The sequence below is a fragment of the Hydra vulgaris genome, chromosome 06 (genome assembly GCF_038396675.1).
Source record: "Hydra vulgaris chromosome 06, alternate assembly HydraT2T_AEP".
Lineage (NCBI taxonomy): Eukaryota > Metazoa > Cnidaria > Hydrozoa > Anthoathecata > Hydridae > Hydra > Hydra vulgaris.
In genome coordinates, this window is record NC_088925.1 from 12,229,361 (window position 1) to 12,247,500 (window position 18,140).

Below are 18,140 nucleotides of genomic sequence, written 5' to 3' on the forward strand. Positions count from 1 at the left end.
TTTAAGCTTGGTTACATTTTTTATATATAAGTTAGAAGTAAATTATTTCATTTTTAAATTTTTTTCTATATAAAACTTTACCTTTAACCTAAAACTTTGCTTTCAAGCATTTTGTTGATAAAAATATTATTAAGTCACAAAACTACCGAATTAGTATTAGTCCACTAAACAAGATTAAACAGGGAAGAGATAATTTGGAAGCCATTATTCTATTGAAATAGTCACCAATGCAAAGCATACTCTCCATAAAAATAATTTAATAATACTGATAGATTCAAAAACAAACAGAGAGTTAAATTGCTTTTTAAGTACATATTGAAAGTAAATATAAAGCTTAAATGAAAACTGTTATTCTTAAATATAATACTTTAGAATCTTAAAAATATGAACTAGATGCTAAAAACTTTATAAAAAATATATACTTATACTTTCATTTTAAATGATGAATCTTATTTCACATTGAGCTATTGTAAATTAGCATTTATGGATATTGTACATTGAGAATTGCACATAAGCTAGTAATGATTTTTTCTAGGCCAATAATATAAAAACTTGAAAATAATGTAAATAATTTTGAGCCAATAAATAAACATGTTTACATAAAAGAATCATAAAAATTTTTGTTTTCAAATAACTATTATGACAATAGTAATTAGTATATTTATTTTATTATGCTAAAAGTGTCACAAAGTAAGTTGGCCCTCGAAATATTTAAGTAAAGAAGATTGAAATGTTTTTCAAGAGGCTTTTTTAATTGAAAACTTTAAAAATTGAAAAAATTTAAAGGTTTAAACTTTGTTGAATATATTATCAAACCAAGCTTTTAAAAAAGAATTTTTAATTTTATTTTAAATGGTTATATGCTTCATTTTTTATATAGCTTGAAAAAAGTCTCATTTTTATGTTTAAAGTGTTTGGTGAATATCTGCAGGGGCTTCAGTGCGTACATTGAGCAGGGGCGTCAGTGCATAAATTGAGCATTTAGTTTTGGCCAATTTGTAATTATTTAGATAAAAAGGACTTCTATTGCAAAAATTTATTTTTTATTCTTGAGTATTTTTTTCTTCTTTTGAGAAAACTTAAATTGTCCCAAATATACTAGGACAGTGTCTGCCTAAATCTATAAAAGTTAGTCTGTATATGTGTTTATGATAGAATAATTGATGCTAATTGATTTTAAATTATATTTTTTTGTTTTTGTAAAGTTTTATGATGTCCTTGACATTTTCTGTGATATTTCAAAAACACGACTATATCTAAAAGGGCAGGGAGTTTCTCCTTGCATTCTTCTTGATCCACCCGGACCAATATTCAATTTTGGTGATGTACTTGTTATGGATACTATAAAAGTACCTCTCAAGGTGAATCTTTTTTTTACAATTTTTTCTACATTTTTTATTTTTTAACAAATTTTCTTTAGTGTTTAGTCAGCTCAGCAGCATTTTTCATCGTGATTTTATAAAAAAAAAAAATAATATCCTGTAAGAATTTTTTTTTTTAGATCAATAATACATGTGAAGTATTAGTTACTTTTGATTTAAATTTACATAGTGTGACAAGTTCTTATTCTAGTCAAACTGTTTTAACAAATAAATCAGAAATGCTTGTCGGTGAGAGTAATTTATTTTTACTTTTTACTATGTGCAATGTTTTTTTTAGTATTATAAATTTTATTTTGGTTGGACATGTTTTAAATTTTCTTATTTATAGGTCCTTCAAATTATTCAGGGATGTGCGTGTTTGGTTGCTCACCATTTAATGGAGTAATAAAACCAGGTTAAACGATTAAAAAATACTTTTGACAGTAATGTTAACGCATATACTTAAGCTTTTAATTATACTTATTTCAGTAATACGTCATCAGTGATATTTTATATTAAAGTTAGGAGGATATTCATATAAATATATATATATATATATATATATACATATATATATATATATATATATATATATATATATATATATATATATATATATATATATATATAAATTATCAAATATAAATATATATATAAAAAACAATTGAGAATTAAGACAAATTTTTTCAACTTATTGATTAAAATCGTATTTTTTAAAGATAAAGCAACATATGTTTCAACTAATTTCTAGTCATTTTGAATTGGGTTTAAAAACTTATTTAATTTTGTATGCAAATATTCTTCGGTAATAAAATATGAATTTGAATTTTTTTAAATATGACAAAATAGACAATAACAAAAAAAAAATTATATGAAAACATAAATGGATGAAGGCATTATAGCGCAAAAATATAATTTTCTACTCAAATAAAGGTTTTAAATAATATTTTTCCACATGAACTTAATAACACTAAACAAAAATGTGCGAAAATTCTATTTTTACAGCCAAAGAAGGAGTTATGTTTATCATTTCACCAACAACATTACAACATGGTTGTAGGTGCTATATTGACTTAAATATTTTTAATAATACTATTTTGATTGCTATATTGCTCCATAAATATTTACATATCTTTGCAATCAAAAAATATCTAGAACAAAATGTGTTCAAAACATCAACTCCAGATATCTCAGCTCCATATTTGGATAATATAAATTTGTAGAGTATGTAGATCTATTTATATATAAATATATATATATATATATATATATATATATATATATATATATATATATATATATATATATATATATATATATATATATATATATATATATATATATATATATATATATATATATATATATTCAGAGAGAGATAGATAGATAAATAGATAGATAGATAAATATAGATAGATATACATTTACTGACTTTTTTTGCTTTCATTTTTCAATACAGTTTTTTCAGAAAAAGAACAACAGTGAAATAATATATATATATATATATATATATATATATATATATATATATATATATATATATATATATATATATATATATATATATATACATCTTGTACAGAAAGTTTAAATGCACATGTTTTTTTAATGTATATAATACTTTTAGGAAATGTTAACCCGAATAATTGATGAGATGTATTCTGTTTTTTTTATGTTTATTTATAGTATGGGTATAATTTATGAAAAAAAATAAAATTGTAGGGATATTATTAAGGAGGTGGAGGGTAATAAGAAAATTAACTCCTTTCAATTTTTTCAAATAAAGTTTAAACTTTGATAAGAAAACTTATAACACTTGGAAAGTCAATTGAATATATAAAATGAAAATAGAGAATTTGGCAGACACTTAAATATTTATGAATTCAGTGTTCGTACAACAATAAAAGATTACTTATCAACTGGTAGTGCTAATCATAAACCTGGTATTGGGCATCTGAAAAGAACTGGCAGCACGCTATGAAAACATGCTGTACACGCTAAGCAGATGCAACCCAAAAGCAGGAGTATCAGCTTTAAGTGTAGAAATCAATAGTTTACTGGTAGACAAAAGAGTTAGTCAAACGACAATAAGTAAGTTATTATGCAAGAATGAGCTAAATTTGTTTCATGGGGTAAGAAAGCCTTTGTTGACCTTAACCAAATGCCAAAGATGAAAAAAATTTGTTCTACTGAATAATTAAATTATTCAGTAGAACAATGGAATATGATTATCTTTAGAGATGAGTAGAATTTTAAAATTATTAACAGAAAAAAGGTTTGATCATTGCAAAAATACATAAAATATTTGAAGCAACACCTACTAAGCAGTATTCAAAAGTAGTGGTTCTGTCAGTTTATGGGGATGTATATCAGGCTCAGGCATTGGCTGTCATAAAATATATGAAGGAAGATTAAACAGGTATAAGTGTCATGACATTTTGAAAAGATGAGCTTAGAAAATGCCCTAGTTGTGATTTGTTCCAGGCTGGTCAAAACTGGTAATTTCAATAAGGCAATGCTAAATGCCAAACTGCATATCGCTGATTATTATCTTGAAAGTAATCTTGGACTCATGCTTTAGCCAGCACAATCACCTGACTTTTATGTTTATGGAGCTGGATGGATTATTAACTAACAAAGCAAGAACTGACCAAACTCTGACTTGAAATACCAATTAAGATGATTGAAAATTTAATTAGATCAATGCTGAGGCATTGATCTAATTAAATTTTCAATCATCTTAATTGGTAATATGTAATAAAATGGGATGTGACCCCAATGTAATAAAAACAATGGGGTCACATCCCATATTATTATATTTATTATATTAAAAAAAAGTTGTAGGTGCATTTAAACTTTATTGCACTTTTTTCTTTGTAATTTTTTGATTACTTGAGTTTAATATTTAATTTTAGAAAAGATTTTGCATTTTTTTATTCGAAATTGTGTTTTTTCCTAATTGATAATTGTCTTAGTTAAAAAAAAACCTGGACCCTGCCTCGTGTTTTGTCTTTGTACCACTTTAAACTTACCTTAACTCTTAAAAAACAAGTGCGTTTGAACTTTCTGTATAAGGTATACACACATATATATAAATATAAATATATATATATATATATATATATATATATATATATATATATATATATATATAAATATAAATATATATATATATATATATATACACACTCTTGCATGGTCGTCTTTAAGTTTTTACCATAAAATGCTAGTTTTAAGTTTAAAAAAAAAATTATTTTAAAGGCCAGAAAACGTTTTTTTTTGTTTTTTTTTAATTATTTGATAGACTGCCTGCCCCAACCAAACCCTTAGTGGATGTAGCTGCACTCCGTTTCGAGTCAGACTATAAGATAGTTGATGTAGCAACACTACGCGCATGTTTTACAGTAAAGAAATAAATATTAAAAAATTCAGAATTTTTTTATTTAAAAAAAAATGAAATAAAAACATTCAGAATATTTTTAAAAACATTCAAAATGTTTTTAAAAACATGTGGGCTTTTAATTTGCGTTTTTGTGGTTTTTTAAAAAACATTAAGTTTAATTAGTTTCCTCAATTAAATTAATGCGGTTTGTTAAAATCTAACCTTAATTTTGTCAGTCTAAACACCTTAGACAAGCAAAGAGCTGTTTTTTACCACAAACTGTATATCTAAGCCCTTTACTATAGGTATATATATATATGTATACATATATATATATATGTATACATATATATATATACATTATATATATATATATATATATATATATATATATATATATATATATATATCTATATATATATATATATATATTGTATATATATATATATATATATATATGTATATATATATATATATATATATATATGTATAATATATATATATACATATATATATATAGATCTATATATATATATATATATATATATATATATATATATATATATATATGTATATATATATATATATATATATATATATATATATATATATATATATATATATATATATAGATGAAGTTTATAGAGCAAGATAATGATTGACAGATGTATATATATATATATATATATACATATATATATATATGTATATATATATATACATATATATATATATATATGTATATATATATATATATATATACATATATATATATATATACATATATATATATATATATATGTATATATATATATATGTATATATATATATATATATGTATATATATATATATATATGTATATATATAAATGTATATATATATATATATATATATATATATATATATATATATATATATATATATATATATATATATATATATATATATATATATATATATATATATATATATATATATATATATATATATATATATATATATATAGATGAAGTTTATAGAGCAAGATAATGATTGACAGATGACTTAAAAGATTGCAAGTTATATGAATTAGGAAATCAAGATGAAGGAAGCCAATTCCAAAGAACTGATGTTTGAGGGAAAAAACTAGATGAATAAGAATTTTTGGAGCACTTAGGAACAGTTACAGCAAAAGAATGAGACAATTGAATGATGAGTAACACAAGAACTTTAGTAGATGGCACAAGAGACGCTAGCTCTCTAGAGCAGTGCCCACTATAGTATTTGTAGAAAAGAGAAGCAACATTACGGCAATGTGATAATGTTTGGAGGTTGGCTGCAAGCGCAGGTCTAACTATGTTTACATTACGTTTTTGCACCTTGTCCAAAAGGGAAAGGACATCATTGGAAGATCTGCCCCAGATATGGCAACAGTATTGCATACAAGAACAAATTTGAGATAAAGAATAGAATCTGGAGTAAGAAAGTGTTAAGCACGATAAAGAGATGCAACCTTAACAGGTGCTAATTTTTCAATGGATTTGATATATGGTTTCCAAGAAAAATCAGAAGTAAAAGTTAATCCTACAAGATGAAGGTTAGATGACTTGTTGAGTACATCACCATTCATATATATAGGAAGATCTAAACTATTGTGGTAACAATTAGCTGAGAAAAATTGAGTTTTTTTTAAATTAAAAGTATATATATATATATATATATATATATATATATATATATATATATATATATATATATATATATATATATGTATATATATATATATATATATATATATATATATATATATATATATATATATATATATATATATATATATATATATATATGTAAAGTGTATTTTACAAATGGAATGCTCAATGTTCTTAAAGAACAGTGCAATAATAAATTAGTAAAAAACACTTATCTAACTTTTTACTTCAACTTTAAAATTCACCATTGCTGGATCATCAGGAAGAGTTACTAAATCTCAAAAAAAATTCAATTTATAGAAAAAAATATTTTACAGGAAGTTATAACTTATTATAACTAAAAATAAAAATAAAAAAAATTTTTTAATTTCTATATTTTTTGGTTAACAGGAAGTTACAGAAAGTATTTATTAAATAAATTTCTTTGGAATGGGGATAATTTAATTTGGTCATTTGTTTTTATAATTTTTTAAGAGGTATTTATTTTCGTGCCTACATTTAGAAATTAATTCAGATTTTTTATTTAATAAATTTTCCTGATTTAAATTAAAATTTTTATTTACAATGATCTATTCTAAAATCTGCCTATAATAACATTTCCTAAAAATGTATGCTATGTTTGCAAGAAAAATTTGAAATAGTTCTCATTTAATTCATAGTATATTCATCAATTCGGTTGTAAATCTATCCTTTGGAAATACGATTAATTTTTTAAAGTTACTTTTTATTGACTTTAAAGTAGGTATTGTTACTAATAATAAAGTGTACAGCAATATCTATTGTTTTTGTAGTGGAATATTGATGAATAAGCTCTTGATATAAAAAAATACAAGGAAATTGTTATAAAGGATTGCTTCATATACTTTTTTAACATGGGTGAAAAAATGTTTAGTAAAAAAATTCAGACAGTAATTAATGGATATAATAAACCTATAAGAAATCTAGCTAAATGATAATTGTATGTACCAATAGATAATACAAACTGTGGCTTGCAAGAACTGACCAAACTATGGCTTAAAAATATGTTTAAAACATATTATGATCAGAAGATTTTAATATCTGCATTTTCAAAGACCATATATGCAACTGGACAAAAACTTATATGATAAATTTTGTTGCATTCTGAATCATTAAAAATGTCTTTGTTTTGAATTTGATTATTTAAGTTTAGTTATTGGTTTTTTAAATTCCATTGTTATAGACTTTTCTATTTAAATCACAACAACATTTCCTTTATCTGGTTTTGAAATGACAATGTCCTGGTTGTTACTGAGCTTTTTAAAATACCTTGATTTTTTAAAAATTTTTTCAATGGCATATATTACATTAAGTTAAATTAAACTGGATGTTAAAAAACTACAAAAGTTTTGACAAGAAACTTTGTTTTTAGAAATGTTGTTTATGTTTTTTTATTGTTTTAAACTGTTTTTATTAATTTTTTGTTTGTTTGCTTTTAATTTTTTGTCCTATTAATGGAGTGTACATATAAAGACTGAATTAAATAGGTAAAACATGCAGGGAGTGTAGATACATCAACTGAAAGTTTTAGTTTGGGCAGACAATCTATCAATTTTAATAAAAATCTTTTTTAAGTTTTTAAACTTTTTCCAGTCTGGTTAAATAAGTTTATGGAAAACAGTTTATAAAAAAAACATTTTGGCATGTATACAAATAATTTTAAATGTGTTCTACAAAACAGAATGTACTTAAAAGAACAGAGCAAAAATAGTTTAGTAATAATATTAATATTATTTATGATGAGTATATTATATTATTTATGATGAGTCTTTATTGATGAAACACAGTTTAAAATAAAATAAGTGATTTTCTAGTTTTATATATATATATATATATATATATATATATATATATATATATATATATATATTTATATATATATATATAGTTATAGTTTGATTAATTTATTTAAAGATTAATGTAAAATTAAATTTTTTTTTGGTTTTTCTAAAGTTCTGTTCTATTAGTTTCAAATAGGGCATCCAATACAGGTATACCGAAAACCGGTATCCCGGTTTACCGGCCATTTTTCTATTACCGATACCGAGTTCTCAATATGGGTATATACCGGTATTTCAATTATTTTTTTCATTGCACAGAAACTGTTCCAATTAGACTTCGTGCGTGTTTTGACACAGACATTTTTAGATAGTTATTAGCATGAAAATATCACAGAAAAAAACTTTGATTATAAAAATGGATAAAAAAATTTTTTTGACTTTGTTTTTTGTAACTTTGTTGTGTTGGGCTTCATTTTATTTGTTTTATATATATTTGCAAATATAACAACAACAAATAAAGACAAAGAATAAGTTTAAAAAGAATAAATATTTAACACACACGTATTCATAGGCAAGATAAAAAAACCTAAAAACATCTCTATATAATATAAAGACATAACTACATCTCTATTGCAGATTTAGTTATGTTTTTTTATTCATATAATATAAAGATGTTATATTTTTTTGCATGTTTTAAATCTTGTCTGATATTTGATATTTCGTAATCACTGGTTTGCACGTGCTTAAAATAACAACTTCTCAAAATAGAAAACGATTTTGGAAGTAATCACTTATAGGCTTGTATAAGCATGCTTTTTAAGACTGCTAAGAAAATCGCTGGTAGCTCAAGGTTTTGATGTGCCAAAATCATCTGAATCCATTTGCCAAATAGTTATGAAATATGCTACTAAAATTCGAAATTCAATAATAGAAGAATTATCTGAACTTCAACGTCAAAGAAATCAATTTAGTCTTACTTTTTACAAGTGGACTTCGGTGAAAAATAGACGTTATTTGAACATTAATGTTCATTCTTGAAGTAGATTTTGGAATTTGGGTTTAGCAAGAGTTAATGGACATTTTCCAGCAGAAATGTGTGTTAAGTTAATTGAAAACATACTGAAAGAACACAACTTAAAAATTGATCGCAATATTGTATGTATTACCACAGATGGTGCTTCGATTATGAAGAAAGTAGGCCGATTAATGTCCATCGACCAACAACTTTGTCTAACCCATGGAATCCATTTGGCTGTGGTTGACGTCTTGTATAAAATAACAGTTGTGGAATCGACAGATGATTATTTTGAATCTGATGAAGATAGTGCTGGTGAGATTTCCGATGAATATAATGAAGACCATTTAGACGGACTAAAGATTTTTCAGAGCTCACCAAATTCAAATGAACTTGCAAATAATTTGGCTCCATTGATAAGCAAAGTTAGAAAAGTTGTAAAGCTGTTCAGACGATCACCAACAAAAAATGAAACCCTTCAAGTTTATGTAAAAACTGAACAGGGTAATAACCTGTCATTAATATTAGATAATAAGACCAGATGGAACAGCTTACTTTTTATGCTAGAGCATATTTATAAACTAAAAAATTCTATTCAAAAAGCCGTGATTGACTTCGAGTATTGATTTTACGGAATCTGAATTTGAATTAATATTATCAACAGTTTCTATGTTGTTACAACAGTTTCTATGTTGTTACCAGTGAAATTGGCTGTAGAGGCTTTATGTTGGAAAGACGCTAATCTGCTATCAGCTGATGCTACCCTGGCATTTATGCTGCAAAATTTAGGCGTAGGACCATTAAGTAACAATATGAAGACCTCCTTAATTTAAAGAATAAAAGAAAGACACATAAATTTATCTTATCTCATACAATATCTTCATAAAGGAGATCAAGCCCAAAATAATTTTGGTTCAGATATCATATTTGATTGGCTAACTAAAACTGCTTTGGTAAATTTAATTGTGCATCTTATCCAGCTGCTCTCATCCGTACAAACTGAAACTACAGCATTTCCTACAGAAACAAATGATGACGAAGATACCATAATGTGCAAAGACGAACCTTTGAGCTTAACATTAAAGGAGCAGCTAGACATCGCCATAAATAATGAGATGAAAATGAAAACAGTATCAAAAACAAAGGGAAATTTTAACGATTTAACTAAAATGGTACAAAAAGAACTTTCTATATTTGAGGAAGACGTGGTACCAACTTGATGTTGGTCTATGATTATATTTAAACTATTCCCCCAACAAGCGTAGAAACTGAACGGGCTTTCTCTTCATCGGGAATGTTATGTACAAAAATTCAATCATCTTTAAATGACGAAACTTTAAATAATTTATGTTTTTTGCAGGCGTATTTTAATAATAAATAACTTTTTTATGTTTTTGGTTTCAAATTAATTAATTATATATATTATTTTAAGTTAAAAAATAATGTTTTGGTAGTTTAATTGTTGCTTTGGGTTTTACTTATTTTTTTTTTAGTAATTGTAAATACCGGTATTTCGGTTTTCACTTAACTTAATACCGAAAAACTGGTATTCCATTTTTGGTCCGGTATTGGATGCCCTAGTTTCAAAGACTTGCTTTATTAGCTTGTTCTTCTGGGTGCAGATTCACAAAACTTTGGTAATTCTTGCCTAACTTATGAAAACAAAATTCTTTGTTGTTGTTGACAATTTTAGGAATTTTACCCTAAGCGCTATAAAATCCTATACTAAAAATATATTGCTCATATAACCAATGAACCTACTTACCATGAAGCAGCATCGGAATTACCAGCATGACATTATATTATATCGCAAGACTACATTGCTGAAGAGCAATTGTGTCCTTTGGCTACATCGACTGATTTGTGGGTATATTGAAATGCTTCTAGATGATTCTAGTTGAGTTTTATGGTACTCTCAAAATAAAAAATTGTTGCAGTTTTTTTCGTTTTGGTGTGTCATGACACTTTAACAAGACTTTAAGAGTGACACTATAACAAAACTTTAAGAGTGACACTATAACAAGAAATTAGTTTAGTTGTTTGTGTGCAGTAAATGTGCATTGTGAATGTTTTAAATGCTATTTCAATATTAAATTATATTTCAATTTCAGGTATTTTCAATGACTATAAAATAAAAAATATTAATCAAAAATATTTAAGTAAAAGTATTTAGAATACAAATACAAAGAAAGTATATATATTTATATATATATATATATATATATATATATATATATATATATATATATATATATATATATATATATATATATATATATATATATATATATATATATATAATTGATTTTTTGACGAGATTAAATAAAAAATATTTTTACTACTAAAAGTTTTATGCATTTAGCAATCATCAGGTAAAAAGTACTTTTTTTTTTTTCATTAAAAAGTATACTCAATAAACATCGTGGTGTTCAAAAACAATTATAAAACTATAACTATTTGCGAGCGTGGTTTGGTTTTTTAATCTTTGGGCTCATGGTTGTCAAGCAAGAACTTGTTTTCGTGACGGCACTCAGATATAATTTCTGTTTTTTTATTTAATAATTTTTGCGTACCTTTGTATGATATTATACAAAGTTTTTAATGAAGGCAAAGCAAGCATTTTTTTGTTACGTTGCTGTAGGCGGGGACTTGTTTATTTAATTTTGTAATAATAAGTTAATTTTGGTGTTATTTTTATGTTTTCTTTTATCTGCCATATATACTTTGAAAGGGTGGTTGAATTTTTCATTTTTTTTATTTGTGAATGAGGTTTTGTGGTTAGCCCATCTTTTCTTCCATTCACCTTCTGCTAGGTCAATATATACTTTTTCTGGGGTGTTAGGGGGGGGGGGGGCATACTATACATTTATAATTAACATTAGAGGCTCTACATTTTCCTAATATAGGGCAGTTTTTTTTCTTTATGCAATTGCAGGGTGGGTATTCTTTTGGTCTTTCTGAACTAATTTTCTTTTTGTGTCTTTTTATTATACTTTCGATATTTTTGGTGCAGCTGTAACTCAATTTGATGGTGTTTCCATTGAATAGTTTACTTATGGGGTGGGATGTTTGAAAATATACCAGATAAACAACATTGCATTTTTATTCAATTTGACATTGTCGATTTTTACCCCACTATTACATCAGAAATACTAAGTAATGCAATACTGTTTGCAAGAGTCATTAAACATTGCAGAGAGTCCTTACTATTTTTCAAAAACGAAACATAGAAGAAAAACTTAGCACACGACTGCTTTGATGTCACAATGGGTTGTTTTGACGGTGCAGAAGTTTGTGAACTGGTGGGCCTATATATATTAGACTCACTATCTAAAATAATAAATAAAGAAGACGTTGGACTATATCGTGATGATGGTCTGATGGTACTTTGTAAAAAAACTGGATTGCAAATGTTTTTAGAAATTTTAGCTTTTTTGAAAATATCTTTTTTTGTTAAAGTGTATAATATTGTTGCATATGTTTGTATATAATCCCTATAAAACTTCAAAAATATTTTGTATTTTAAAATAATCGAAAAAAATTTAAAAAAAAAAAAGTCAACAGTGGTAGGACTTGAACCACAGCTTATTTGTTCAGAAGCTCGGCGGGCTATCCACTCGGTCAGCTATCCACTCAGTCATGCTGGCACGTTGGTAAGCAAAAATTATCAAAACTATATAATGATTTTTTTAACAGAAATAAATGCTACAGATAAAAATTAAAGAGAGCTTGATGCAATGCAATTTTCAAGTCAAACTGTAAAACTTGATAAATGTTTCAGTATGTTTTAACATTACTTAATTTGAAGTTTATGTACGTTAGATATTTTCATACACTTTCACTCACGTTTGCTTACAACAAATATACTGCAACGTATTCTCGCCACTACCTTGGTTGCAATGGCTTCCGAGGGTATATAACACACATACACACACACACACACACACACACACACACACACACACACATATATATATATATATATATATGTGTGTGTGTGTGTGTATATATATATATATATATATATATGTTTATATATATATATATATATATATATATATATATATATACATACACATATATATATATATATATATATATTATATATAATATATATATATATATATATATATATATATATATATATACATACAACCCATTGGTGGATAGTATTAAAGTTTCGTTTAATTAACTCATGTTTTTCTAACAATACATAGCATTGATGATTATTTAGCAATCTATGTTTTTTTTGTTTTTTTTTGTTGTTTTTTTCTTTTATAACTAAAGTTGATTATTTAATCTTTATTTATATTTTTTATTTATCTAATCTTTATATATATTATATTATTCAAATTTTTTATCTCATACCTTTTTATTCCTTTTACTTTGTATTTTAGGGGAATCAAAAGAAATATTGTTGACTTTTTCTCCTGATCATGCTAGTGATCTTTTTTGTGATACTCTAAAGATCAACAATGAAAATGTAAAATATTCATTATTATCCATTTTACACATGTTTAAAATTAAAAAATTTTAATAACTTGTTTTTGTGTTAGAATGAACTTTGTTCAGTGAAACTGTGTGGGCGTGCTTGGGATAGTAGTGTATACTCTTCTGGATGGGATGTATTGACCACAGAAAAATCTTTTTATGATTCTTTAACAAGTGTGTAATTTTATTTCTGTAACATGAAAATATATTAGTTTAACACAAAAATATTTATAATTTGTATGTTTATTGTAGAACATAAATTGTTAAATTAAAATACTACAATATTTTAATATTAGAGTATTTTTACTTAAGAAAGTATCAAATCAGATTATTTGACAATTAATATTAGATTTTACAAAAATTTTAACAAAGGTTTAGGTTGTAGTAGAGTATTTAGGTTTTGTAGTATAAATTTGCAACTTTTTATCTAATAAATATTTGCAAATTTATAAATTTGCAAATATCTATTTAGGTGCTCCTTAAAAAGTCCTTATGTTCTTGTCACCCCTAATCTACTCACAACCTACCATCACCCCATATCATAAAAAAGTTAAAAATGAAAACAAAACCTTTATTCTAAAACAACATTTAAAATGAATGATATTAAAACTAAATTTAAAGTATAATTTGTTAAAAATTTAATAAAATTGTTTTTTCTCGTCTTCATAGCTATATATTAGTTTATTACATTTTTGTATTTTAATGAGCTTTGAAATTTAATTTGCAACTTTGTTCTGCTTTGAAAAATTAAATAAATTAAGTTTGTATAGCACGGAGGGACAGATACTGTAAAAGAATGCAATTTTGCTGAATGACAAACCATACAAGAATGAGTTTTGGTTGATCAAACTAGAGATGATAGCTTGTTTAACCAGCAACCATGATAGTATTTGTAGAAAAAAGAAAGAGATGCAACTCTACAATGATGGAAGAGTGTGTCTGGCTTGGCAGATAAAGCAGGTCCAACTACATTAACAATATGCTTTTGGACCTTGTCTTAGAGTGAGAGGGTTGTTATTTTTCAATATAGAAGTGTCAACAATATTCTTATAGTTTTTTGCAGTAATTAACTGAGTTTTGTTTGAGTTAAAATCCTCAAGCCACTGCATGTTCCAAGCTGTTATAGAAAAAAAGTCAGATTAAACATTGGTTGCTTTTTCTAAGCAATAAAAAAGTGAAGACTTTTTTTCAAGACAAAAGTATTTTTCAAATTGAGTTGTCAGCAAATTTTAGATGTAATATTGTCAAGAAGATTGTTATCATAGGTAAGACATAGGAGCAATACAGGAGCAAATATAGAATCTTGCGGTACTCCTAGTTACTAGAAATGAAGAAGAGTGTGGGCCTTCAAGAATGACTTAAACGCTGTGGTTAAAAAAAATGATTTAATAGTCTGAGAACTTTTATATAAAGAAATCCTTATTATGAAGAGAAGTAGTTAATTAAGTAGATCAGACCCATGAATTACAGATGGAACGTTAGACTTACTTTAGTCAATAACACTTTTATTGGGGAAAGGCTAAAGCTTGATGATGATGTTAATAATGATGATGTTGATCATCATCATCATCATGTGGATCATGATGATTATATATATAAATATACACGCATATATATATATATATATATATATATATATATATATATATATATATATATATATATATATATATATATACATATATATATATATATATATATATATATATATATATATATATATATATATATATATATACATAATGATGATGTTGATCATCATCATCATCATGTGGATCATGATGATTATATATATAAATATACACGCATATATATACATATATATATATATATTTATATATATATATATATATATATATATATATATATATATATATATAGTATATATATATATATATATAATATAACATGAATTTCGAATAAAAAATATTTACTTCAGAATGTATCAATGTTTATGCAGCCCTGGTCACAAACCGGGCCGCGGCTATTTTTTATCAAACCCCAGTCAAATTTCAACCCCGGTCACTTTCTATAAATATATATGCATACATACATATGTACATACATGTATTTATGTAAGTATGTATGTATGTGTTTATGTAAGTATCTATGTATGTATATATATATACATATGTATATTTATATTAAGTAAACGCTGATGTTACCTAATAGTCATTTTTACAAGCCAATGCCGTGGCTAGAGCCTTTCCCTCCCCCCCCCCCCCTCCCTCACAAAAAAAACCCCAGCCTTAAGGGCTTTGAATTCTAAAAAACCTTCTACAACTAGGTATTATTAAACTCTTTTAATTTGAAAAAAGGCCCCTAAAATACCAGCTATTACCAAATACCGTAGTATTTACCCCCTCCCCTGTTAAGGGGTTTGGGCTAGACTAGCCATGTCTCTGTTACAAAGTAAGCATTTTTCATTGTTTTTGTAATTTTTGCCTACGAATAGAATATAAAAAACTAACCCTGTCAACAATTCCAGCTATTAAAAGTATTAAAGATACAAGTTTTTAACTAAGACATCGCTTTTTAGTCTTTAGCTACTCCACCAGCATTTTAACAAGGGTTGCCATATCCTTTTTTGCTTCTATTTCTTGACATTAAATATCTACTTGCAAGCTGAGCAGGTAAGAGATATATATGTAGATTATATATGTATATATATATTGTATATTATATAATAAATATATATATATAAGATTATCTCCTTTTGTGTGTGTAAACATGGCCTGCAGCTTCTGTTACCATTTTGGTGCATCTTTCAACTGACTGTGTATGAGAAGTCCAAGAAGGAACTTCCATAGGATAGTTTGCAATCACTTTGATGGTGGCAGATGTAAGAGTGCAAATAAGTAGTGGCTCAGTTACATTTAAGTCCCATGTTATAAGGTCTCCTAGCTGATCAGCATTAGGATTTGTTTTTAGTGTTTTTCTTATCACAAACTTGAGTTAGATTATCTCCTTCTCCTCGAATCTTAAGAATCTTAGTTATAGCTTCTTTTCTCTTTATCTGTATTTTTGCTGCAAACCACGGCTTGTAAAATGGCTTCAGAATGTGCATACCACACTGATCTCCTAATTGTTGGCATAACAGTTTATAAAACATTTTAATTCTGTGTTCTAAGTAGCTCTAGTTGATACAAAATGTGTCTAGGTCCCTCTATCCAATTTAATTTCACTTTAATGTTAAACCAGTTAGGTATGTAAACACTAACAATAAAATTTACAATCATTCATAAGTTTTCTAGATTTTCACCAGTAAGCCCATGATTTGACACCCAAATTCTGCAAAATCGAAGTGCTGTTGTTAGTTATCTACTGTGACAGACTGGTCCAATTTCCAGCATTGTTAGGCAGAATTCCAGTCTTTATTGCTTGGAAAATTTGATAGGCATAACTTTGGTCAGTGCTTAAATCCTTAATAATCTCCTGACTGAGATATATTTAAGGAGGTCCTAAATTTATCATAGTGAAGTTTGAATTGATTTCAATTTTAGTTGCTGTGTCAAGCATTTTCCTAAGTGGTCCAGATCATTTATTATAAGAAAGTATTTCGCCATCTAAATTTTCAATTAAATGCCTTAACCCTAACTCGCCACTGTGTAGGTCGCAAACAATCCAAACTAACCTTCTGCTTATTTTTTTTCCTACCCATTGTATGACATCACCTGCCCAACCTGTTATCACATTTGTGCTATCTCCTCCAATAGCCATAAGATTTTAAATTTCATTCTTACTTTTTAACCAGTTAACCAAGTGATCTGAAATAACTTCTGCTTTTTTTTATCAGCTGTCACATCTGGAATGAAATGAAAAAGATAGTCAACCCCAGGGTCTTTTACAACAGAGTAATGTTCCTCTTTAATAAGGCTAGGAAAATTTCTTTTATTTACCTCTAAAAACATTTCTGTAGCTACTCTACTCTCTCATTAAAAAAAAGCCATGTAACTGGGTTTTTTTCTAGGTCTACCTCAAACTGATTGTCTAATTCTTTTGTTAATTTTTCTTGAGCTCTTTTGATCTTGTTATGATCTGTAATAAGATGGAAATCACTTTCGCTTATAAGTTTTGCATCTATCAAAGTAGCTGTGGCTATTTCAGCTGCTTCTCTTAAACTTGTTTGATGTCTCATGCTAGCCAGAGCGATATTTTTGATTTTCATAGTATTATACATTGAAAATTTTTGATTCAGGGAAGATTTACAGTTAGTTGGACTATCTACTTGGATTATGTTCTGCTCACTATCATCTTGAAATGCTATAGAGGAGCTATTTGTGTAAACTGTTTTAACAGTTTCTTGATGTACATAATCCTAAAAAAGATAAGTTCTTTTTATTTTTAATCAGTATCCGAACAAAAATTTATGCAACTTTTATTGTGTCTCTAAACATTAT

General features: G+C 25.9%; 1 protein-coding gene across 1 annotated transcript in view; it reads left to right on the plus strand.

Annotated features, from left to right (window-relative positions):
- LOC100210707 (cilia- and flagella-associated protein 74) overlaps positions 1–18,140 on the plus strand; it is a 114,809-nt gene that overhangs the window by 90,753 nt on the left and 5,916 nt on the right. Inside the window, exons 32-36 of the mRNA XM_065799233.1 lie at positions 1,206–1,361; positions 1,502–1,610; positions 1,711–1,776; positions 13,647–13,732; positions 13,806–13,914. Of these exons, the coding sequence (XP_065655305.1) occupies positions 1,206–1,361; positions 1,502–1,610; positions 1,711–1,776; positions 13,647–13,732; positions 13,806–13,914 (526 nt within the window). The remainder of the gene's footprint in view (positions 1–1,205; positions 1,362–1,501; positions 1,611–1,710; positions 1,777–13,646; positions 13,733–13,805; positions 13,915–18,140) is intronic.